This window comes from Desmodus rotundus, chromosome 11, assembly GCF_022682495.2.
Source record: "Desmodus rotundus isolate HL8 chromosome 11, HLdesRot8A.1, whole genome shotgun sequence".
Taxonomy (NCBI): Eukaryota; Metazoa; Chordata; class Mammalia; order Chiroptera; family Phyllostomidae; genus Desmodus; species Desmodus rotundus.
Genome location: NC_071397.1, coordinates 4,921,768 through 4,948,332, shown reverse-complemented (window position 1 = coordinate 4,948,332; position 26,565 = coordinate 4,921,768). Strand labels below are relative to the sequence as shown.

Here is a 26,565-nt window from a genome sequence, read left to right as displayed (position 1 = left end):
CGCTGTCATTGGTGGGCTGCCAGCCATGGTCGGACGAACCAATCAGGAGCCGGAATCCTGCAGGCCGCAGAAGCAGACTGGCAACGTCAGGGGCTGGGCACACAGGTGGACCAGGAAGGCGGTGCTTGGACATCAGGGAGGCGGGACTGAAAGTTCCTCATCCCGGAGAGGGCAAGAAGCAGGTAAAGGATCTATGGGAAGGAGTAAAGGATACTGTTTACTTTGGGGGCGGAGGAAGGGGGGGAGGAGCTTCTCACTATAATATTTTTTGGAAAGAGAACATATATATTATATGCAAAAATCTTGACCTAAGAGTAGGGTCCCATGTGTTGTGTGCAGCCCTTCCTAAAATCTCCTAAGTCAACTACACTCTGGTTATTATCCTCTGCTTGCCCTTTTCATTTGGACCCAGGTTTTTTGTTTTTGCGTTTTTGTTTGTTTGGCATCTGCGAAGGAAGATCAATAGGGATCCTGTAGTCCAGGGTCAGTAACTGTTCAACACATGAATAACGGTTGGTTCACGAGAGTCTTTCTCTCCTCTGTTAATTGAACACTGTTGAAGGACTTCTGCTGTGCGTGAAATTCGAATGATCTAATCCGTTTCAGCCATTAACTGTCACTTTCTGACTATGAGAACCAGGTGCTGACAAACAGTATTTAGGAAATGTTCTTATTTTATTCATCCAATTGAGACTGCCAATTAATGTTTCTTGCAAGGACATAATATATCTCCATGGCATGAATCGCAAAGATTAGGGATATATATACCCCACAACAGACTTAATTTATCTTATTAATCTATTGTAAATCTTTCACTCTTGAATTTATTTTCAATCCAGTTTTGACTGGGAATGAGATTTAATGCGAGCATTTTGAATACTTTGAATGTCTTGACTGTGGGTTTTTTTTTTTCTCTCTCTCTCTCTCTTTTTGAGTTTCTGTGGTTGTATACCATAGTGATTAGGGGGTGGTCAGGAGGGACACACTGGTCCAGAATAGTTTTCATCCCAACAAGGGGCTGCTGAGGTGGGCTTGTTGGCCCCCACTGCTGTTTCCTGCTACCGCATGTCCTTTTATATGGTGGAGAATACTTAAGGACCACCTGTCTAAAGAACAGTCTTTTTTTTTAATATGCCTTCCAATGGTCTCTTTCTACGTAGACATTACTCCTGTTCTCAAGCTCCTTTTGCCCCCTGACTTCACAATCATGGGATTGTATAAGACAGGCTATTTTTACTTTCTCTGGGCCTTTCATGCTTTTATAGGCTTTCATCTTACTTTGTTTAATCCATCAAATAAGAACCCCTCTTATCCTTTTAATCTTACCTATTTTTTTAAATCATTTTAGCTGCCTTTCTTTAGCGGTTCTTTTTCTTACAATGCAGTGACCAGCAATGAATTCCAAGAGGGCTTTCCTGAGGTTTTGTGGAAGCTGATGTTTTATCTTTATTCTGGACAGACAGAACTTTTGCTGGCATTTTGGACTTTACAAGAGCTGGTGTCTTAAAGGAATAATATATAGTGACTTCTTGATCCTTTTCCTTGGTTGCAATTGGCAGTTCAGAGTTCATTATTATCTTAAAGCTATCATCTGAGTTGTCTCCCCCTACGTGAGCTGTCTTAACACTTGTCTCTGTGGCAAGTCACCTGTCACTTTCCAGCCTACTCACAGAGCTTTAGAAATGTGCCGGAAGAGCTCCCTATTAACTTGATATTTCACACAGGGGTAGAAAGCAGAGTATAATTTGTGTACCCAGAAATGTCTCAGTGTTCCTTTTTCTTAATTGTTTATGAAGTGTTAAGTAACATGGATCTCCTAGGGATGCTGTTAACATTGTTCAACCCAAAGAAGCCCTATTATTCCTATTCTTTGTTTTCTATATCTAAGCCAGTTTCCCATCCAAAATTTTAAAAATTCACTCCAGTCATCTAGTAATAACTTATTAAATAATCTTTCCTGGGGAAGTTGAGATTGCTGGGAGCTTTCTTACCACCACCACCACTGTGACTACCCAAATCTAAACCAACATTCTTACAGCAACCTGCTATCTGGCCTCTCTGCTTCCACTCCTGTCCACTCATGGTCTATTCCCCACACCACAGCTGGAGAGAGCCTTTTAAATTGTCAGTTTACATCACTTCTCTAGGCCCAGTACCTTGAAGTGGCTCCATCACACTTGGTACAAAACCCAAACTGCTTAAAGACCCTCCACAATGTGTTTCCAATCTCTTCGTTGCTAAATCTGTCTGTTCCCACCATGCTTACTGGCCCTTTTTGCTGTTTCTTAAGCTCTTAAGCACGTTCCTACCTCAAGGCCTTTGCATTAGCCATTGCCTCTGCTTGGAATTCTCTTCCCCTAATATCTGGATGGTTTCATTTTATTCAGGTACATTCCCAAATGTCCTCACCTTGGGGAGTCCTTCCCTGACCTCCTATCTTAAATAGTGGGCTCTGCCACTCTGGGTTTTTTTTTAAACGCTCTTACTGCCTGCTATATTACATACTTGTGCATTGTTCATCTTCATTCCCTAGAATGTAAACTTCACAAAGGCAGGGATTTTGTCTATTTTGTTCTCTGCTGTAACGCCAGCACCTAGAATCATGCTTGGCATATGGTAGGCGCTTGATGTTTATTGAGTGAGAGAATGAAGAATATAAGCTATTGTTGTCTTTTGGTTCTTGGTTGTCCCTACCCTTTTCTGATTGGAAAAGGTGATAGAAAATGTTTTCCAGCCCCCAGTAGGATGTGTCCACCTTACCAAAGATTCTATAAGCTTGCCTATACTCTTAGTTGAAGAATAGTCTTCCTCTCTTGGGAAAGATTATCCCTTTCAAACCCTTTTGCAGCTTTAGAGGAATGAATCTTTACCTGGAATGATGAGGGAGAGAAGCACCCACCTAGCCAGGAGATCAATGGAAGCAACCTTGTTCATAAAAGGGGTGTCAGCTGTGGCAGCCAGGCCACCCTCACACCAAACTCTGCCTCACTAGAAGTAAACTTCATTGGTTTGAAGTTTCCAAGGGGTCGTTGGAGTACTTTTGATGGAGGCTGTCGGGGCAGGCATTTACTGGACTGGCAGACTGGCGACTCTCGTACTTTAATGTACATGTCAGTCACCTGGATGTCATTAAAAGCCTGTGTTCCAATTCAGTATGTCTGGGGTAGAGCCTATTTCTGCATTTCTGACAAGCTCTAAAGACACTGCTACTGCTGATCTGTGGACCTCGCTTGGTAGATCCTCTGTTACTAGAACAGTATGGCCTGTGATCCTTGAATTTTTCTCAAAGGTTTGATCGTTTTTAAACTTAAATAGAAGATTCTCAATGTTGTCTGCCTAAAGTTATTACTTTTCCTTCCTTAACTTCATATTCATTCAAAGGAGAGTAAAACAACTTAGGTTAGAGCACAGCAGAGTGAAGAGGATGATCTATGGGTGGATTGAACTGGACTGAAAAGAGGAGGGTGTATTCCAATTCTTAGAGAAAGTTCCGTGGAAGAGATAAGCCTTGAGACATGCAGAAAAAGAAAGAACTGCCTGAAAAACAGTTGGGAGGAAATTTCAAAGCAGGAGCTCCGTGGGAAAGATAGAAATCAAGAAAAAAGCCTTTGGACTTAGTTACCAACAGTTACTTAGTTACTGGCGGACTTTAACCTCAGCAAAGGAGGGGAGTGGACCCTGCAGTGAGAGAAAGAATTAAGAAATTAGAGCAAGAAGCAGCTCTCACAGCGCACTGCAGAATGTTGGGCCACCCAAGGGATGGGTCAAGCTGGGATCTAAGAGCAAGAGAGCCTTTTCGATACCTAAGCAACCACTGGAAAGAGCCAAGTGAGGTAGATCACTTGTATGATAGAAGGCAAAGGAGAAGCGAAAAGACAGACGAAGCAAGAAGTTATTGGAGTAGAGAGAGGAAGGAGAAAGTGGTTAGAGCTGGGGATGTGGGCAGGCAGAGGGAAGACTAAGACCTTTTTTTAGGAATTTATTCTAAGAAAATAAATCGAAAGTAAGGGGTGAAGCTCTGTGTATAAAGATTTTCCTCGCCTCATAAACAATAATAAATGGAAATGAAAAGAATATAAAGATTTAAACATGGAGAGGTAGTTACACAAATTATGGTGTATGGTTTGTAAACCTGAACCATGCTATGCCATTAAAGTGTGTAAATTTGAGTGCTACATAGCACATCAACAGAGTTTATGAGCTGATGCATGGGGTGGGGAAGCAAATGCACAATGTCTTTGCCTAATTTCAATAAAAATACATGGGTTTTGTCAAAGAAGAAAACATGAAAAAATTAAGCAAAATTTTGTTAGATGGTAGAATTATACATCTTTTTATTTCTGGAATTTTCCTTTACTGCTCTATTTTTTTTAAGTATTATGAACTATATATCACACAATAAACCAGGGGCTGTCAAATTTTTTTCTATAAAGGGTCAGATTGTGAGTATTGTCAGCTTTGCAGGCTGCACAACCCCTTTCACAACTACTGAACTCTGCTGCCGTAGCGTGAAAGCAACCGTAGGCAATATGTAGACAGGCTGGCGTGGCTGCCATCCAGTGGCACATTGCTGGTGGACGTGGAAATTTTGTGTAATTTTCACATCTCACGAAATAGTCTTCTCTCAGTTTTCTTTCAACAATTAAACTATGTTAAAAACATTCTTAGCTAACAGGCCATACAAAGACAGGTTTGGCTCAGCGCTGGCAGTCTGCCAACCCTTAAAGAATGGAGAATAAATAACACGTAAGAACAAGGTTAAGAAACAAAACAATTGACCCCTTTGCCCCTCCTTGATCCCCTTCCCCTCCCTCTCTCCAGTGGAAGCCTCGGTCCTAATTTATGTGCTCGACATTCTCATGCATGTTGTAGACTTTTATGACATATGTGTATATCCATAAACAACATGTTTTCCATGTTTTGAAACTTTAAAATAGCATCACGCTGTACATATGCTTCAGCAACTGGCTTTCCTCACTCAGCATTCTGTTGATACACGGAGCTCTCGTTTACTTAACTCAAACGTGATATGGCGCTCCACTGTGGGAATAGACCTTGGTTGTCACATCCAGTTATTTTTATTTCAAACAGTTCTCAGTTAACATTCTTTTACACGTCGCCCCGGGGAAAATGCAGCCCTTTTCAAAATACAGTTTGTCACCTATTGGAGAATTGAAATACATTTAAAAGCTGGTACCTTCGATTGTAGCATAGGCAGGAATAGGAAAAGATTAGAGTGTAGTTGCATGTAATGTGGATAAGCATTGTTCTGGAAATTTTTTGTTTCAACTTTATACACATGTACACCTTTGTGTGTATGTGTGTTTGTGTGTATGCGTGCCTGGTTGTAAAATGTATATTTCTTTTTCTTTATCCTCACCCAAGGACATGCTTACTGATTTTAGAGAGAGGGAAAAGGAGAGAGAGGGAGAGAAACATCAATCGGTTGCCTCTCGTATGTGCCCTTACTGGGGAGTGAACCCACAACCTAGCCATGTGTCCTGACCAGGAATCAAACCTGTGACCTTTTGGTTTGTGGAAAATGCTCCAAACCAACTGAGCCACACGGGCCAGGGCAAGTATATATATTTCTTAATAAGAGGGGCTTTTTGGGTAAGTTTGAAAACCACTGTTTAAAGGCACCCAGGAATACGTAGGAAAGGGACTGCCAGGTCACAGAATATACACAACTTCCCCTTTACGAGATACTGCGAAATGCCCTCCAAAATGTTCTTTCCCATTAATATTCATCTTCACGGCAATTGTGAGAGTTCCTATTGCTCTAGATCCTTACCCTATCATGGTTTTTTCTCACGGGATGCTACATATGTCATACACCACTAAAGTTAATATAATATATAAAACTAGTGTGTACAGCCACACACGTGGTGATGGAAGGTGGTTTGACTTTGGGTGGATGGTGGGCACACAGCGCAACATACAGGTCGTGTGTCACAGAAGTGTGCACGTGGAACCTGTATGATCCTATTAACCACTGTCACCCCAATAAATTTAATAACAATTTTTAAAAAGATATGGAACAAAGCTAGTGTGCACAGTCAATGAACAATAATCACATTTGCACTCTCATGACCCGACAGCCACACTGCACCATAGGACGTCACCAGCACCCAGGAGCCTCTTGGAGGTTCCTTCCTACGGGCTTTGCCCTTTCTCCCCACTTCAGATGTAATCACTATACAGAACTTTATATTAATCATCCTCTTGTTTTTCTTCATGCTTTTTCAACTATGTTTGTAACCATAAGTAATATGTCATTTATATTAGTAATATTGTATTGTATCTATTCTTCTGTTGCTTATTTCTTTTAGACAACAGTATGGTGTGAAGATTTAACCATGTCAATGAGTGTAGCTATAGTTCATTCATTTTCACTGCTGCATAATATTCCATTGTATAAACAGCAGAGTTTATCTGTGTTACTGCTGATGGGCGTTTTGGTTGTTTTGCATTTTGTGCTACTGGGAACTCTGCCCCTCTGAACATTATTATCCATGTTTCCCGCCGACTAAGTGGACAAGTGGGAAGGTTTCTCTAGGATATTGATATGGGAGTGGAATTGCTGGTCTGGAGTATATGCATGTGTTCCACTTTGCAAAATAGTGCCCGGTTATTTCTCAAAGTGGTTTTACTACGTTCCTTTTCCACACCTATGGGATGAGACTTCCATTTTCATTTCCCAGAACATGATTTCAACAGTAAATAAACATTGGGGTGGGGGGGACATTTCAAAGCCACATTCTGTAAGAACAAAATTGTGTTGAACGTGAGATAGAAAAGTAGAAACATGAATACCTGTTCAGTCACATGGATCTGTCTTTTTTCTTTCTTTCCTTCCTTTCTTTCATAAATTTGTACATGATACTAATTTAAAATGTACAAGTAGGTATGTAGTAGGTGGAATGGTGACACCTCTCCTCGAAAAAGATATGTCCACGTGCAGCCCTCACCAGTGTGGCTAAGTTGGCTGGGTATTGTCCTGCAAAGTGAAATGTCACCAGGTTTGATTCCTGGTCAGGGCCCGTGCCTGGGTTACGGGTTCGGTCCCCAGTCGGAGTGCGTGCGAGAGACAACTGATTGATGTTTCTCTCTCACATGGATGTTTCTCACTCTTTCTTTCTCCCTCCCTCCCTTTCTCTAAAAATAAATAAATAAAATCTAGCGGGAAAAAAAAAGATACCTTCATGTCCAAATCCCTGAAATCTGTGAATATTACCTTATTTGGAAAAAGCATCTTTGCAGATACAATTAAGCTAAGAATTTTGAGAGAAGATTCCTGGTTTCCTCGGTTGGACCACAAATCCAGTAACAGGTGTCCTTATAAGAGAGAAGACACACACAGAAGAGGAGGAGGCCAGGTGACTATGAAGGCAGAGACTGGAGTGATGAAGCCACAGTCAAGGAGTGCCTGAAGCCACCAGAACCCAGAAGAAGCAAACAAAGATTCTCCCCAAAAGCCTTCAGAGGGAGTGTGACCCAGCCAACAGTTCTATTTTGGTATTCCAGCTCCCGCAACTGTGAGAGAACAAATTCCTGTTGTTTTATTGCCACCAAATTTGTGGCAATTCGTTCCATCAATCCTAGGAAACTAATGTAAGCTATAAAGAGAAAGTTGGTCTCCCTCACATGCTTGGCCCGTAGCCACCCATTTTCCCTTCCCTGTTGCTGTGGGTCATCCTTCTAGAGATACTCTTGCAGAGCCTCTTAATAACTGGCAGGGAAATTCGAGGCCGTTTTACAAATGAGGAGTCCAAAGCTCAGGGAGGAAAAATCTTGCCCAAGGACCGGCAAGCTAGTCAGCAGCAAAGGTCAACAGAAACCCAGGTTTCCTATCTCTTGGTTTTGAGCTCCTTTGATATTTTTTTTATTTATTTTTTATTTTTTAAAATACATTTTATTGATTATGCTATTACAGTTGTCTGAGTTTTCCTCCTTTGTCCTCCTCCACCCTGTGCCGCCATTCCATCCAGCAATCTCCCCCCATTAGTTAATGTCCATGGGTTGTGCATATAAGTTCTTTGGCTACTTCATTTCCTATACTGTTCTTAACATCTCTGTCTATTTTGTACCTACCAATTTGTGTTTCTTTTTTTTTTTTTTAATAATTTATTTATTTATTTTTTATTATTGTTATTCAATTACAGTTGTATGCCTTTTCTCCCCATCCCTCCACCCCACCCCAGCTGAACCCACCTCCCTCCCCCCTCTCCACCCTCCACCTTGGTTTTGTCCATGTGTCCTTTATAGTAGTTCCTGTGAGCTCCTTTGATATTAAAAAAAGGTGTCTGGGAGCAGACTTTGATACTAGGATAAGGAATGAGAGGAGCAGGGTACTGGTTGAATGAAGGAAATGGGATACCTGGAGATGATAAAGGCACATAAAAACTGTTGTGATTTCAGCTCATGTCAAGGCACGTCACCAGATCACTGATACGCTCCATCGATAGAAATTGATGCTTCCATCTAACCAGCTGTTACTGAGCATCTATTGTACTCCAGGTGCCACACTATATTAAGAGCTGTCAGCTTGCAGCCCCTGTGCTCAGCAAGTAAAATATCTAGTGGGGACGTCAGGCTAATATGTAAAGCAGTGTGGTAAGTGATTAAAAAAAATAGAGGTGTTTATTGTGTCCTTAGAAAACACAGAGTGAGGCTCGGTCCTCTCTATTTAGGAAGCTGGGAAAGATTTGAAGTATGAGTAGGAGTTTACGAGGTAGACAGGGCGGGAAAGCATCCTAGGCAGAAGGCCGAAACATTTATGGAAATACGGGAGTTGACGAGAGAATTGAGAAACCACGTAGGAGATGCTGTCAGTGCCTCACCCGTACCCCTCGACCTCTCCGTGTGCTGCCTTTGCCGCAAGCTCTTCCCCAAGTCCCCGGAACTGCAGAAAGCCATACTCCCCCCACTTCAAGTGCCTAAAGCTAACTCCTCCTGGAAGCAGGCCTCAACCAATGACTCCGAGGAGTCAGTGTGTAAACGCCTCAGCTCCTTCACCCCTCGGATGGGGCAGTTCTGGTGCATGTGTTCCCCAGGGTTTCTTTAAGCGTTAAGTTCCTGTTGCCCACTGTGACTGTTGGCTTAATAGCTCACCCGTTATGGGCTGCCTTCCTTTCCTGTATCACTTTCCACCTCTTCCCCACTAGTGTCTCCATCACCCCCCAAATAAACTACTTGCACTCAAATCCTTGTCTCAGGATCAGCTTCTGGGAGAATCCAAAATAAAATAAACCACCAGCAGGTCTACGTGGCAGAACAAAGAGAATAAGGAAAGAGGTTCAGTGACGGGCGATCCTGGAGCAGGGCTTATCACGTGGACTTCTAATGCTACATAAGGGTTGTGTTACCTCTTCCTCTAGGCAGTGGGACATTCATTGAAAGTCTAACAGGGGTATGAATGACAAGAATGACAAGATTTTTCTTTTGTTTTCCTTGCCCAAGGCAAAAAAACTTCTTCAAGAAATGTCTGAGATTTTACTGCCTGTGTTTTCTGGGATTTTTATGGTTTTGAATCTAACATCTAAGTCTTTGATCTGTTTTGAGTTTATTCTTGTGCATAGTGTAAGAGGGTGGTCTAGTTTCTTTTTTTTTTTTTACACATATCTGTTCTTCCAACACCATTTATTGAGTAGACTATCTTTACCCCATTGTATGTTTTTGCCTTCTTTGTCAAATATTAAGTGACCATATAGACGTGGGTTTGTTTCTGGACTCTCTTCTCTTCTATTGATCCATATCTCTGTTCGTATGCCAGTACCATGCTGTTTTGATTACTACGGCCTTGTAGTAAGTCTGATATTACGTAGCGTGATTCCTCCAACTTTGTTCTTTCTCAAGATTGCTATGGCTATCCACCTAACTTTCTGGATAGTTAATATTTGTTCCAGTTCTGTGAAATATGCCATTGGTATTGTTTTTAAAATTACATTTTATTGATTATGCTACTCCCAATTTTTCCCCCTGTGCCCTGATCCACCCACCATTCTCCATTCCCTCAGTCAAATCCCATACCATTCATGTCCACGGGTCACGCATATAAGTTATTTAGCTACTGCATTTCCAATACTGTACTTTACATTCCCCATGGCTATTCTGTAACTACCTATTTGTACTTCTTAATCTTAATCCCCTCAGCTCTTTACTCATTCCCTACAACCCCCCTCCCATCTGGCAACCATCAAAATGCTCTCCATATCCATGATTCCGTCTCTGTTCTTGTTTGCTTCACTTGTGTTTTAGATTCAACTGTTGATAGTTTTGAATTTATTGCCATTTTAATGTTCATAGTTTTGATCTTCTTTTTTTTAATAAGCCTCTTTAACATTTTATATAATAAAGGCTTGGTGATGATGAATCCTTTAGATTTAGCTTGTCTGGGGAGCACTTTATCTGTCCTTCAATTCTAAATGATAGCTTTGCTGGATAGAGTAATCTTGGATGTAGGTCCTTGCTTTTCATCACTTTGAATACTTCTTGCCAGTCCCTTCTAGCCTGCAAAGTTTCTTTCGAGAAATCAGCTGACAGTCTTATGGGAACCTCCTTGTAGGTAACTAACTTTTTTTCTCCTGCTGCTTTTAAGATTCTCTCTTTAACCCTAGTTGGTCTGGCTCAGTGGATTGAGCACCTGCCTGCAGACCAAAAGGTTGCTGGTTCGATTCCCAGTCAGGGCACATGCCTGGGTTGCGGGCCAGGTCACCAGGTAGGGGCATGTGAGAAGCAACCAATCAATGTATGTCTGGCACACTGATGTTTCTCTCTCTCTCTTTCACTCTCCTTTCCCCACTCTCTAAAAGTACATAAATAAAATCTTTAAAAAGAAAAAAAGATTCTCTCTTTATCTTTAATTTTTGGCATTTTAAATATGATGTGTCTTGGAGTGGGCTTCTTTGGCTCCATCTTGTTTGGGACTCCTGTACTTCCTAGACTTGCACGTCTATTTCCTTCACCAAATTAGGGAAGTTTTCTTTCACTATTTTTTTCAAATAAATTTCCAATTTCTTGCTCTTTCTATTCTCCTTTTGGCATCCCTATGATGCAAATTTTGGAATGCTTGAAGTTGTCTCAGAGGCTCCTCAGCCTATTCTCATTTTTTTTGGATTCTTTTTTCTTCTTGGTGTTCTAATTGGTTGTTTTTTGCTTCCTTACATTCCAAATCATTGATTTGATTCTCAGCTTCATCAACTGTACTGTTGTTTCCCTGTAATTGTTCTTTATTTCAATTAGTGTATCCTTTATTTCTGACTGGATACTTTTTATACTTTTGAGGTCCTCACTAAGTTCCTTGAGCATCCTTATAACTAGTGTTTTGAACTCTGTGTCTGATAGATTACTTATTTCCCTTTATTTCTTTTTCTGGAGTTTTGATCTGTTCTTTCATTTGGGCCATGTATTCCTTCTCTCCTCATTTTGGCAGCCTCCCTGTGTTTGTTTCTATGTATTAGGCAGAGCTGCTATGACTCCCTGTCTTGACCTAATATGGTAGGTGTCCTGGAGGATTCAGGTGCACAACCTCCCCTATCAGCCAAGCTGGGTACTAGAGGTGCCCCCTTTGTGTGGGATGAGTACACCCTCCTCTTGTACTTCCTTGATTGCTCTTGGCAGGTCAATGGGAGGGATTTACCCAGGCTAGTCAGCTGCAAGGACTGGCTGTGACCACTGACCATTGACCTCCACCATTTGTGGAGGATCAGCTGTGCAGGGGCAGGGTGGCAGTGTTCTGATGTGGTCTGTAGCTGTCCACTGTGTGCACAGGATCTAGGGTTTCCTGGGTGGTTCAGGCAAAGGTCAACCCCAGCCTGTGTTCTCCTGGAGACACCCTGCATGAGCTATAAAGAAATATGAGATGGCTGCTACTTGTGCTGGGCTTGGAGATTCCCAGGCAAAGCCAAGCTGTGGATCTAGGCTGGCTGCTGCTAATACCAGGGCTGGGGTCACTTAGCAAGAGGTATGGGGGCTGGAACCTTACTAAAGCTGGCTGTTGCTTATTTGATAGGATTTAGGAAGTTGTGAAGCCTGAGATAAGACCAGCCATTGATATGGAAAAATCACTGTCAACAGCTTGGCTGAGCCTATGTTTCTCTCTGGTGGGTGGTATCGAGTCTCAGGGGATCTCCACAGTGGGACAAACAGTGTTAGCCAGGTTAATGGAGTCTCAGATATGACACCTGCCTGCCAGCTCTGTGACTCTGTGGAGGTAGAGTTTAGAAAAGGGACAGTGACCTCTGCCCACCTTTCTGTCTGGGAGAAAGCTGTCTCCCAGCTCTTGCCTTTATGCCAGACACTTCAGTTCCTCCCTGTATGCCACTGGTGCCTTTCAACCTGCTACCCCAATACTGGATCTCAGAGGGAGTGAGTCTGAGTAAATCTGTGTCTGGGTTCTTTAAGGGGAACTGCTTTATTTCTTCCACTGACTCAATCACTGCTGCTTGTTGTGGCCAGAAGTTATGGGGACTTATCTTTCTGGCACTGGAACCCTGGGCTGGGAAGCCTGATGTGGGGCTGGGATGCCTGAGATATCCCTCCTGAATTCTTATCCACCATGGTTTCATGTGGATATGAAACCAGCCCATTCCACGTCTCTGTCCCTCCTACCAGTTTGGATGGATGTGATTTCTCTAATTCTGTAGTAGGCAGATTTCCATTCCACTTGATTTCTGATGGCTCTGAGTGATAGTTGTCCTCTTTTTAGTTGTAATTTTGATGTGGTTGTGTGAGGAGGTGAGCCTTGTTTACCTATGTGGCCATCTTGACTGGAAGTTGATAGTAAAACCCAACATTGGTATCTTGATAGGAATTGTGTTGAATCTATAGATTGCTTTGGGTACTATGGACATATTAATGATGTTAATTCTTCCTATCAATGAACACAGTATATCCTTCCACCTATTTGTATATCCTTCAACTTCTGTCTTTTGTGTCTTATAATTTTATGAGTACAGCTCTTTTACATCCTTGGTTAAATTTATTCCTAGGTATTTTTTGATGCAATTTTAAATGGGATTGTTTTCTTAGTTTCCCTTTCTGGTAGTTCATTATTGATGTATAGAAATGCAACTGCTTTCTGGATATTTATTTTGTATCCTGCTACTTTACTGGATTCATTTATCAGTTCCAGTATTTTTTTAGTAGAATCTTCAGGGTTCTATATATACAGTATCCTGTCATCTGCAAATAATGACACTTTTACTTCTACCTTTTTAATGGGATGCCTTTTATTTCTTCTTATTATTGATTGCTGTGGCTAGGACTTCCAGTTAAGTATAAGTTATTTTTAATAATGTTATAGCCATCCTCAAATCTTCCACCAAAACGAAGGGAGGATTTTGACAGTAATTCAGATCTGACTGTCCATCCAACCCATTTCATGGTCCTCCCTGGCCCAAGGTCAGGAAGGATCATCATCCAGAATTTGAAGTTCATCTGATAGTTCATCTGTATAGTTTCCTTATATAGTTTTCTTATACAGTTTTAGAGTTTTATTACATCTATATGTAGTCCTAAAAAGTGTATATGTGTGTTTATTATATACTTATGGTTGTTTTTTAACTGTATTATCTTCTTTTGGTACTTTTTCCCACTTATTATTGTGTTGCTAAGACTCATTCATATTGTTGTGTGTTGCTACAGTCATTCTACCAACTATTTAAAATCCCACTCTGTGAAAATGTAGCAGTTTATTCATCCTCAAACCATTCTTTATTGAAATACTGATTATACACTTAAGATTTTTTCTTTTCTGGTTTTTAACTGATCTAACTCTCACATCCATGTTTACTAAGTTTCCTGTGATTCAAGCAGTTTTCCACATTATTTACGGTGGCCGCACGAGATCCTGCCTCTTCCGCAAGACTTGCGATCACACTTTACAAACGATTTGCCTTGCATACTCACCCCGGGCCCCCAGAGAGGCCGACCGTCAGATCAATGATGAGCTCAAGGCACATAAAGAACCTGTGGTTTCAGACTAGAGGAGTATTGGAGGGGAGGTGGGGAATGTCAGTTCATTGCTGAGTAGTTCCTTGTTACGATCTGTAAACAGTAATGTAAACAGAGCCACTTTAAAACGGAGCTGAACCATGCGCTTCTTATACCTCAGATCTTTGGAATGTTAGAACAGGGCAAACTAACCTTTGCATTGGGCCTAAGCAACCTTGGGATTTGGAAAAAAAAATTGTTTACAAAGATAACATGAAAGCAGTTATTATGACTACTGGACTGAAAATTAAAAACTTTGTTTAGAATTACCATCACTATGTTATGTTACTTGCACCAACAGAAATGCCTTCCTTCTACTGATGTAATTGTTCCCCTTCCCTTTCTCATAAATGCCATTGCCTGTGTCTCCTAATTGAAACACTTTTTGGGTTTCTGCCTGAATTAGTGTGTCCCAAGTAGCTATTCTTACTAATCTCAACAAATGCTTGTTGCCTCTCTGAAAGACCTTTGAAAGACCTTTTATTTTTAGGTTAATAGATCCTTTTTGCTTCTCTGGGCAACCTGGCAAACATGGGAACTTGAGTCATGGCCACGGGAATAACCAGAATCTCAGGCATCTCAGCAAATTCTTTAACAAAAGACAGAATCTAATTGCCCTCCCCTTGAATAGGGGCTGGCCTCGGTGACTAAAGAATCGACTGCAGCCCTGGCTGGTGTGCTCCGTGGGCTGAGCACCAGCCTACAAACCAAAAGGTCACTGATTCAATTCCCTCCAGGGACATGCCTGGCTCACAGGACAGGTCCCTGGTCGGGGGCCTGCAAGAGGCAGCAAATCTATGTTTCTCTCACACATCAATATTTCTTTCCCTCTCTTTGTATCTCCCTTCCCCTCTGTCTAAAATTAAATACATAAAAAATATAATAAAAATAAATAAATTTTTAAAAATAAATAAATAATGAAACCTTTTTTAAAAAATAAAAATAAATTTTAAGAAAAGAATCAGCTGCAATAGAAGCGATGTGGTGGGACTTGTCAGGCGAAGTTAAGGAAAGGCAATATGGCTTTCACTGACTCACTCTCTTGGGGACACTTGCTCCGGGAGAGCCATGAGCCCCCCGTGAAGAGACCACACAACCGTCCTGTATGGAGAGGAACTGAGGCCCCCCACTGGGCCAGCAGCAACTTCCAGACAAGTGAGTCTTCCAGCAAAGGGCCCCCAAATTCATGAGTGGTGACAAGTCATCCTGGACACGCCCTGTCCGAATTCCTCATCGCACAGTGTTGAGTTAACCCTCTCTGCTGTGTGTGAAGTCCTCACCCATACAGCCCACGTGCTCGATAAATGCTTGTCTTATGCAACTTAAGTGTCAGAGTGGTACTTTCATATGCAAATTACAAAACTAGTAAAACATAGTAACTGCTACACCCAACTTACTTTTATTTTTTAAAATTCTGCTATCAAATTTAAGATTGATATTTCCTTTTGATAATTTGACCTCTTTATTACTAGAAAACATACAACTTCATCTCTGATAATATCTCTCCTAAATATGCTTTATTCTTCATTTTAATGAAGCCAGGCCAGCTTTCTTTGTATTAGTTTTTGCATAGAATATTTTATCCCATCTTTGTACTTTAATCTATTTGTATCTCTGTATTTAAAGTGGGCTTGGTATTTTCAAAATTCTATTTGGCAGCTTTGTCTTTTAAGTGGCGTGTTCAGAACATTTACACTCTATGTAATTATTGATATCGTTGAATTTAAATCTACCGTCTTGCCGCCTCACTATTTGTTTTCTATTTGTCTCATCTGTTCTTTTTTTAAAAATGTTTTATTTCACCCATTCCCCCACCCTTGTCCCTTTTGGCAACCATCCGTTTGTTCTTTATATCCATGGCTCTGTTTCCATTTTGTTTTGCTTATTCATTAGTTTTGTTTTTTTAGATTCCACACACAAGTGAAATCATACAGTATTTATCTTTCTCTCTGCCTGACTTATTTCACTTAGCATAATACCTCTGGACCCATTCATGTTGTTGCAAACGACATGATTTCATTCCTTTTTATTGCCGAGTTATGGTACACCCAGTCTAAAGATGTGAAAGCTGAGGCCTGCTGAGGATAAATAAACAAAAAATGGGGAATCCAAGTTTTGAACTCTGGCCATTTGGTTTGAAAATTTCCTGTTCTCAACCTTGACATCCCCCTTGTCTATAATCTCCTTCTCCCCTCGCACTTTCAGGGTACCCTTGATGGCGCACGACATGACTCACTCACTCCCCCAACACTGGGATGGAACCTGGGAGTGCAGTACTTCAAAAAAACACACACGTGCCCATGCCTGCCCTAAACGTAGCTCGCTCAGAAGGGACTGCGCTGATCTGCAGGTTGTCAGATGAGACCTTCCTGAGTAAGGCAAAAGTTTAGTTCAGGGCCTAAAAACAAAGAATACTGTGAAGTAAACATTATACACTTATCATTGAGTTCAAAAGGGTGATGTTAAAGTGAAGTAGAAGAATAAAAATCAACTTTTTCTTTTACAATACAGTATTTTGTTATATTAATTTTTAATTTTTTTCTAGTGTCATTTATTTTAAATTTTACAGAGATATCTTTAATTTAAAACAGTTGTAGTATTTGAAATAATGTATCATTTTCAGAAAATTTGAAAAATAAATGAAAAAGACTTTACACTATCACCGACTACTTTCTATGATAACACTTAGCTCTTGGTTTAGAATAGGATAGAGTTATCAACCTATCTTTCCATGATGCCAGCTTTAACCATTTCTGAAGCTAAGGAGTTACTGTGTTAAAGAAACCTACACCAGAACTTCCGGTCAAGATGGAGGCGTAGGTAAACATGGCTTGCCTCCTTGCACAACCACAGCAAAAATTACAACTAGACTACAAAACAAATATCACCCAGAATTATCAGAAAATTGAGTGGTATGGGAGTCCAACAGTCAAGGAATTAAAGAAACCACATTCGTATAGATGAGTAGGAGGAGCAGAGATGCGGAGATGTGTGGAGAGGCGCAGAGACACGGAGACGTGGAATGGGTGGTCCCACACCTATGTGTGGTAGATAAAAATCAAGAAGGATACCTCTCGACTGATGGGTCCAAGTCCCACAGCCCAGGGTTCCAGTACCAGGACGCTAAGTCACCATAACTTCTGGCTGTAAAAACCAGTGGGGATAGGGGTGGCAGAAGAAACTGTGAGATTCTCAGGAATCTCCTCTTAAAGGTCCCCACAATGGACTTAGGACTTACCCAGAGTCACTCCCTCTGGGCTGCAGCACCAGGGCAGCAGCTGGAAGGGTACCAGTGGCACATGGGGAGGAATTGAAGCGTCTGGCATCAAGGCAAGTGACGGGGGACAGCTTCCTCCAGGACAAAACTCCAGAAGCCAGGCAGCGGCAATGTCCCCTCTCTGATCCCTCCACCAAACAGAGCCAGAAAGCAGTGAAACCAATTGCCCCACCCTGGCAATTACCTAAGGCTCCGCCCCATCCAACTTACTGGTGCACTTTTATACCGTAGGCCACAATACTAAGACAGGGAGTTAAAGCAGCTGTACCTAATACACAGAAACACACAGGGAGGCTGCCAAAATGAGGAGAAAAGGAAAACATGGCCCAAATGAAAGAACAGATCAAAACTCCAGAAAAAGAACTAAATAAAATGGAGATAAGCAATCTAACAGATGCAGAGTTCAAAACACTGGTTATTAGGATGCTCAAGGAACTCCTTGGGTACTTCAACAGCATAAAAAAGACCCAGGCAGAAATGAAGTTGATACTAGGTGAAATAAGGGAAAAGTTACAGGGAACCAACAGTGGAGTGGATGAAGCTGAGAATCAAATCAATGATTTGGAACATAAGGAAGCAAAAAACATTCAATCAGAGTAGCAAGAACAAAAGAGAATTCAAAAAATATGAGGATAGGATAAGGAGCCCCTGAGACAACTTCAAATGTACCAACATTTGAATCATAGGGGTCCTGGAAGTAGAGGAGAAAGAGCAAGAACTTGAAAACTTATTTGAAAAAATAATGGAAGAAAACTTCCCTGATTTGGTGAAGGGAATAGTTCAGATAGCACAGAGAGTTCCAAACAAGATGAACCCCAAGACACATCATAGTTAAAATGCCAAACGTTAAAAATAAAGAGAGAATCTTAAAAGAAGCAAGAGAAAAGCAGATAATTACCTACAAAGGAATTCCCATAAGACTGTCAGTTGATGTCTCAAAAGAAACTTTGCAGCCTAGAAGGGACTGGCAAGGAATATTCAAACTGATAAAAAGCAAGGACCTACACCCTAGATTACTCTATCCAGCAAAGCTATCATTTAGAATTGAAGGGCAGATAAAGTGCTCCCCAGACAAGCTAAATCTAAAGGAGTTTATCACCACCAAGCCTTTATAATATGAAATGTTAAAGGGACTTATTTAAGAAAAAGAAAAAGATCAAATCTATGAACATTAAAATGGCAATAAATTCACAACTATCAACAACTGAATCTAAATTCACAACTATCAACAACTGAATCTAAACAACAAACTAAGCAAACAAGCAGAACAGAAACAGAATCATAGATGTGGAGACCATTTGGAGGGCTATCAGCTGGGAGAGGGAAACGGGAGAACTGGGGAAAGATGCAGGGATGAAGAAGTACAAATTGGTAGGAACTAAATAGACAGGGGGATGTTAAGAACAGTAGAGAAAATGGAGAAGCCAAAGAACTTGTATGCATGACTCATGGACATTAAGGGGGGGTTGCTGGAAGTAATGGGGGGTATCGGGTGGAGAGGGGCAAAGGGGGAAAAGTTGAGACCGCTGTAACAGCGTAACCAATAAAATATATTTAAAAAAAAGAGAAAGCTACACCAGCATAAAGGTAGCCAGTGGGACTTATTTGAATATCTCGATTTATTAGGAACTCCTGAAATAATATATTTTCATAAATCTATTTTTTTTAATTTTGTATATGTGTAGTAATAATACTTAAAGGCTTATAATAACCAACAGTTGCCCTTGGCTCCCTCTCCCTACCCCCATTATATTTTCCACAGGAAACCACCTTCAATTCTTCTATTTCCCTTCCTATTATCTTTTTATTTCTAAATTATACACTTTTTTGATATTTCTTGATGAATCATTTTAGACATTTTCAATTGACTTTGCCATCACGATGGATGAGGACTTTTTATCCTCTATACACATAACTACCGCCTTTTCTCCCAAACTCCCATCATAGCTGTATCGCCATTCAGGACTGTAGGAAGACTACAGCTTTACAGGAAGTGTTAGTCTCAGTAGCCCAGGCAAAACATGATTCGGTGATTTGGTTCTGCTGGTGGCAGTGGAGATGGGAAAAGCAATGACTGATTCAAGGCATGTGTGGGAGAAGAGTGGATGAAACTAGTGAGTGTTTTGGGGGGTAAAGGATGAGAGAGAGGGAGGTACATGGGGGGATGGGTGGATGATACTGATATTTACTGAAATAGGAAACAATGGAACAAAGCAGATTGGAAGATTGGAGTGGGGATGGGAGAAATTGTAAGCTCCATTTGAGACATGGTGCGTCTGAGCAGTCCGAAGCGTTCCTGAATGGAGGCAGAATTGTTGAATATGCAGACTTGAACCTCTAAATAGAAGACTGGTCTGGATTTGGGAGTCGTCGGTGTTGATGGCAACTGAACCATAAGAATAAGAGAAGTTTCGTAAGGAGAGAGAGAGTATAACGTGAGAAGAGTGCCTTGGTGTGTGTATGGAAGAACACTAAGAAGACTTATTTAAGAATAAGCAGGCCCTGGCTGGATGGCTCAGTTGGTTAGAGCATCATCCCCATATGCCAATGTTGCCAGTTCGACCCCCCGTCAAGGCACATACAAGAATCAACCAATGAATTCATAAATAAGTGGAACAACAAGTCTATGTTTCTGTTTCTCTCATCAAAAATTTTTTAAAATTTAAAGATTTTATTTACTTATTTTTAGACAGAGGGGAAGGGAGGGAGAAAGAGAGAGAGAGAAACATCAATGTGTGGTTGCCTCTCATGGTTGCCTCTCATGTTCTCCCTACTGGGGACCTGGCCCTCAACCCAGGCATGTGCCCTGACTGGGAATCGAACCAGCGACCCTTTGGTTCTCAGGCCAGCACTCAATCCACTGAACCACACCAGCCAGGGCTAAATAAAAAAAACATTTTTTTAAAAGAATAAGCAGAAGAAAGCTAGTAAGGGATTTTGAGAGGGAATTGCCAGAGATTGGAAGGAAAACAAGGTGATTTAGCTGTTGGAAGCCAAGAGAAGATGCCAAGAGAAGTTTTGTAAGAAAACCCCAGTTGTAGATAGTCAGTCTACCCAAATTCAAAGAGGAATTCAAGGGCAATTTATGAGTGTGGTCAGCAGAATGTTGGCCCCTGTATTGGTTTTCTAGGGCTGCCATAACAAAATACAACACACTGGGTGGCTTCAACAGCAGAAATTTATTTTCTCACTATTCTGGAGACTAGAAGTTCTAGATCAAGGGTTTGGCAGGGTTGATTTCTCCTGAGACCTCTCTTCTTGGTTTTAGATGACCATCTTTTACTGGTCTTCACGTGGTCTTCCCTCTGTGTGTGTCTGTGTCCTAGTATTCTCTGCTTATAAGGAGACCAGTCATATTTGGTTAGGGCCTACTCTAATGACCTAGTTTTAATTTAATTACCTCTTTAAGACCTTCTCAGTCACAAGGTACTGGGAGTTAAAACTTCAATGTATAAATTGGGGGGGACACAATTCAGCCCCTAACATGCCCTTTGACCCTTGCTCCCTCATATCACACTGTGAATATGGCAAAGGGTCTTGGCAGATGTAATTAAGGTGAAAGATCTAAAGATGAAGCGAGTATCCTGATTACCCAGCCATACCAAGTTAATCACATGAAGAGAGCTCTCTTTAGCTAGAGGCAGAAGTCAAAGGGATTCCAAGCATGAGAAAAATTTGGTGCGAGGACTCTGAGAGCCCAGGGGCAAGGACTGAAGGTAGGCCTCTAGGAGCCAAGGGCAGCCCTCAGCTGACATTGAGCAAGGAAATGGGAACTTCAGTCCTACAGCTGCAAGGAACTGAAAGAACCTGGAAGCAGATTCTTCCCCAGGACCTCCCAAAGCGAACCCAACCAGCCAATGACACCTTGATTTTTGTCACGTGAAACCTGAAGTAGAGAAACTAGCTGGGTCTTAAAGCAATCTAGACTTCTGACCCTCGGAACTTTGAGATGGTGTTTGTATTGTTTTAAACTGCTCAATTTGTGGTAATTTATTCCAGCAGGAAGAGAAAAAAAAAAAGACCAACCAACCAGAGAATCGGCAACTTAAGGAAAAATACAAGAAATTAAATCTACAGGTGCCTTTAACTTAGTATGAGCCAAACAATAAAATAAATAAAATTACTAGTAAAACTGAAGGCAACCTGGGATCCTTCAAAATCCTACTGAAGAATCAGAAAATCAGCAGAACGACCTCCTGGGTTGGAGCTGAATGTCCAATGGTTGTGAGTAGCTGTGAATGATTCCTCTCCTGACAAATAAACATCAACACCTGGGAGTTGGGACGCACAAGCAGTACAAATACACCCCCCTCCCTTGCTCTCAACAAGAAACTAAATGTATACTACAGTACAAGTACAGCTACACTCAAGAAATTATTGTGAAGCTCCAGCACAACACCTGACGCAAAGCGAGTTTCTAGTAAATGTTTATTATTATTATTCCCCCCCCCCACCGTGTCTCTTGCACTGAAAAGAGCTGCTGTGGGAGCAACCCGCCCGAGCCGTGCACAAGCCTGACCCCTGGTGCCCCGTGCGCAGGCACAGTATTATTATTGTTGTTGTTGTTATTCTTACCTCATTTCATGTGGTATAATCCCGAGAAGTACATATTTAACTTGCAAAATTAAAGCGTAATTTTCTATTGCTTTAGCATATAACTTGAGAGAGAATTGTAGAGGGAAAAAAAGGCAATGTAAAGATTTACAAAGTCACAAACAAAATACCCTACCTGAAAGCATTTTAATTCAACGTCCTTTAAACGATAGTGCTGTTGAAAGAAAACACCTTTGAGGGCCATCTTGCAGGTGTTTGCTCCCCGCATTTCCTAGTCCTTTCCACTTTCCCAGGTTAAAGACCATCACCTTCTCTTAGAACCATCCAGAGTACACACTCGGTTTTACTGTGTAGGGGGGAAGAAGGCAGGGAGGGAAGGGAAGAAGAGAGAAAAGCTGGGAGAGAGAGAGAAAGGAGAGCGGAGCTTAATGGCCCTCAGAGTTACTGAGAACAAGTGACTCAGATGAGAGACGGTGGGGGCAGAACTGCCAGCATTTATCAAGAGCCTGCTCTAATCAAGGGCCTCCTCCAGTCAAGGCCCTTTGTCAGAAACCGTGGGGCGGGTGGAGGGTCTGGGCTGACAAGTAGGTGAGTGCTGAGACTGGTTTTCGAGTCAGAGAGAGGTAGGTTAAAATCCTGATTTTGCCTCTGACCAGATTTACAGCCTCAGGCAAAATTAACTAACTTCTCTAACTCTAATGTCCCCATTGGTAACCATTAGGGTGATTATTATAAGTATAGGATATTTAAATAACAATTTAAAACAATATAAGAGATGTCACAAAACAATATGTGATATATTATCAGTTTAATCATGAAGACAATAGTGACCCTGAGACTAAAGGGAGGTAGCTCTCCTTGAGGAGATGGTGAGGAGAACCACAGGCCCAGTGAGATAAGCAGGTAGACAGGGAGAGCCTGCTGGTTTCTTTAAAAGGGTAAAGACGAGGGAGGTGCCAGAGCCCAGTGGCTCTCTAGTCCTCATTGGGTTCAGCTTCAATGAAGTGAAGTTCTGATATATTATGGTGCAGTGTAAGTTATTGTAACAGAGGAATTCCAAAAGAAGTGGCTTATTTATAGCAGGAGTTTATTTCTCTATCAAGTACGTGATCCGTGGCTCATAGTAAACACCCTTGGAGGGCTTCCAAGTCTGGGTCAAAGATCGGTTCTGATCGTGGCCAAGAATCAGGAAGGGGAAAGGAAGAAGGTGAGAGCACTCCTAGTCCTTTTTGAATAGGATTGTAAAGTGGCACACGTCACTTTCACTCCCGGCTCCTTGGTCACAAGGCCCCACAAAGCTGCAAGGGAGACCTGGGAAATGCGGTCGTTAGCCCATTGGCTATGTGTCTAGCTTTAACGAAAAGTAAGAAGAGGGAAGTGGATGTTGGGAGACAATTACAGTCTTTGCCATAGATAGACCAATGGGAAGCCAAAAATTTTATGAGAACTTTAGGACTAGAAAGAGGAAGTCCGCTACCTGTTTCAACAGAATGAGCACCATGTGTCCAAGCAAATCGCCTTTCCTTTATCCTGGCACTCGGCCAGGGTTCCTGAACCTGTGGGTTGGTGTTTTTCTTCAGTTGTGCAAATCCTCAGCCTTTTTCTCTTCAAATGGACTGCCCTATTCTCTTTCCTTCCGGCCGTGTCTGTCTGTCTGTCTGTCTCTCTCTGTCTCTCTGTCTCTCTCTCTGTCTCGTCAGAACACACTATATCCTTTATGTCTCTTAACATCTCATCGCTATTTTCCATCTTTCTGTTTCTCTGTGCTACATTCTGATGATTTCTCCTGACTTATCCTTTGGTTAAGTAATTATCTCTTTATCTGTATCCAGTCTACCAAATACATGGTGTGGCAAAAGTAGGCTTGCAGTTGTGAGGACACGAATCACACTTTATTCTTGTACTATTTTTTATTCATTGTTGTATTATTTTCCATATGAACAACTGCACACCTACCTTTACCCCACACTCTACGCCTATTGAATTTTTAATTTCAGATATTGAGTTTTCTATCTCTAGAAATTCTATTTGGGTCTCCTTCAAATGCGCTAGGTTATTTTCTATAGTTCCCTGTTCCTACATTTATTTGCAATATTGTCTTTTATTTGTTTCAGTGGAGTATGAAGGGAAATTCTGACACACGTTACAATATAAAGAACCTGAGGACGTTTTGTTAAGTGATATAAGCAGTCACAAAAAGACAAATACAAATACTGTCCTATACTCTGGACATAGCATATCATTTATCCTATCCAGAGTAGTAAAATTCATAGAATCGGAAAGTAGAATGGTGATTGCCAGAGGCCGTGGGAAGGGGAAATACAGAATCGTTGTTTAATGGGCATAGAAGTCCAGTTTTTCAAGAAGAAAAAGTTCTGGAGCTTGGCTGTACCACAACCTGAATATAAGCAGCATTGTGAAGCTGTACACTTAAAAATGGTGAAGATGGTAAATTTGATGTGTATTTTACCACAACTAAAAATAAAATAAAAACCTTAAAAAATGCAAAAACACGTAATGACCATATCTGTCTCCTTCTGGTGTTCTCGCAGTCCTGGTTCTGGTTCTCCTGGTTCTCACAGCACCCAGTTCGTTGCAGGCTTGGTATTCTTTACCGCGCACTAGTCACTGCCTCTCAACAATTACTGATGGAGACTCTTTGAGGACCAACGTACCCGTGCATTCTTCCAGAAAGGATTTGAGTTTGTTTCTGCCAGGCACCTAGAGGTACTTCCAGTTCAGGATTTCATGTAATTTGGGCATCAAATCTACAAAAAGTTTAGCTATGGTTACAATGTCTTGAGGAGAGTCCCCCCACTCCTGGCAACCTCATACATTCAGGGCACTACTAAGTTAACTTTCCTGGAGTCTCTTAGAAAGCTGGGGGGCAGGTTTACTTCTGATGCACTGTCAGTCATAGCCCTTTGGGAGGCCCTGACTAAAATGGGAAGGCTTTCGAATACACTCCCCTTCTTGATGGACCCTGAGCTGTGATTTCATTTCTTCTTGCTGTAAAGAACTCTCACAATTGAAATTCCAGTTTGGCCAGATTGGAAAATATTCTCAGAACAAAGTTGACTTCCTTACTTGCTTACCTGTCCCAGTGCTTAAACTCCTATAGACTTTGGCTTCTGACCTCTTACCCTGTACCCTGTCCACACTTCTGTATTTCTAAGAATATTTTAAATCTATTTTATCCAGCATTTTTTGTTGTTTTTAGCAGTAAGTCAGCTACGATAACCTAATCAATCTGCAATCCCTCTACTTTTTCTTTATTTGCTTTTCCTGATTTCTGTTCTATTTATTTTCTTCCTCCTATTTTTTTGTTGTTCTTATTATCCATTCCCCCCCCCCCAATTTCTTGAGTCGGACACTTAGCTCCTTTATTGCTTTTTCTTTTCTATTATAAGGCTATCCTGCCCTAAGGCTCTAAAATTCCCTTAAATTACACTTTTCATTGTATCCCTTAAGTTGTGGGCCCTGTGCTGATTTTTCTCCCGAGGACACCCGCTTGCAAGGTCTGGACAGGAGCAGCCAATTTTCCCCATCAGGGGGCACAATGGTTGCCCAAGACAATGTTAGGAGAGATAGGAGTATAATTTAAACTACCTTTTTTTTGGCTCTGTGATTTCCAATCCTGGCTACACATGAAAAGTCACTAGGAAGTTTTGAAAAATGCTGACGTTTTGGGTCCCACCAGAGAATGTTCTAATTGGTCTGGGGCAGGGCTTGGTCCTGGGTGCTTTTGGTGATTCCAATGTGAAGCCAAGGTTGAGAAACACTTCTCTAATTTATCTGCTCCCTGCCACTAGACTGCATCCTCCCTCCTCCCCACTCACACTCCCAGTCAATTTTAAACAGTCTCTGTCTTCCCAAAGTTACGTTCGAGTTTCCATACTTCCCTCTGTGGTTTCCTCCTTTGAGAAAGGAGGCAGAAACCCTGGTGATTTGCCACAGTCGCAGGAACCAGAGATCTCCTCTGTACTGTTTGTCTTCACAGGGGGTCTCAGCATGAAGCAGAAACGCTGGTGTGGGATGACCACCAAAACGGGCACCGTGTTATCAGGGGTCTTCACCATCATAGCCACGTACATGTACCTCATCTTTGAACAGAAGCACATGAAGAGCAGCGAGTGCACGGAGAGCAACCAAAGGGCCAAGAGTGTGAATGTCCTGATAAGTCAGTTCATCACGTGTTGGAGCTGGGGCATTGTCCTATTCCTGTCTTGCATCACCTTCGTCATCAGCTGCTTGCTCCTGTACTCGGTATACGCCCAGAAGCACAAGGGCTTGGTGCTCTACATCATCTGGATCCTTTTCTACGAAGCCGTAAACATTGTAGTGCAAATCCTCACGAACAGCGGCACCAGCGTCGGGGAGGTCAGAGCCATGCGCTGGTTCGGCCTGGTGTCCCGCGTCTCCATGCATTGCTTCTGGATGTTCTTTGTTATGAGTTACGCCCAGGCAATCTACAAGAGTAAAAGCCAGGGCAATATCATTTCCTACAACATGCGTATGTCTATAGGCAACAGAGACTTCCCGCGGCGGAAAACCAAGATAATCAGCTTTTCCCGCCACTATAACGAATAATGTTGGCCATTTTCTGTCCTGAGAGGCAGGTCTCCTGGGTTCTCATGGTGCTTCTGTTTCCATCTCTTCACCCTCGCTGGTCTGTTCAGCACCTAGAGACCCTACTGCCACCCTTTCCGGGGAACGTGAAGAGAAACGTGATTCGGGTC

General features: G+C 41.8%; 1 protein-coding gene across 1 annotated transcript; it reads left to right on the top strand.

Moving 5' to 3' along the window:
• The first annotated feature begins 91 nt into the window (after nucleotides 1–91).
• TMEM217 (transmembrane protein 217) lies at nucleotides 92–26,471 on the top strand. The gene is made up of 2 exons (XM_024558084.3): nucleotides 92–182; nucleotides 25,827–26,471. Exon 2 carries the CDS (start codon nucleotides 25,838–25,840, stop codon nucleotides 26,414–26,416), a length of 579 nt encoding a protein of 192 aa, XP_024413852.2. The 5' UTR covers nucleotides 92–182; nucleotides 25,827–25,837; the 3' UTR covers nucleotides 26,417–26,471.
• Nucleotides 26,472–26,565: the final 94 nt, after the last annotated feature.

Excerpts from the sequence above, each read along its gene's own strand:
- TMEM217 (XM_024558084.3), top strand. The coding sequence starts at position 25,838 with ATGAAGCAGAAACGCTGGTGTGGGATGACCACCAAAACGGGCACCGTG.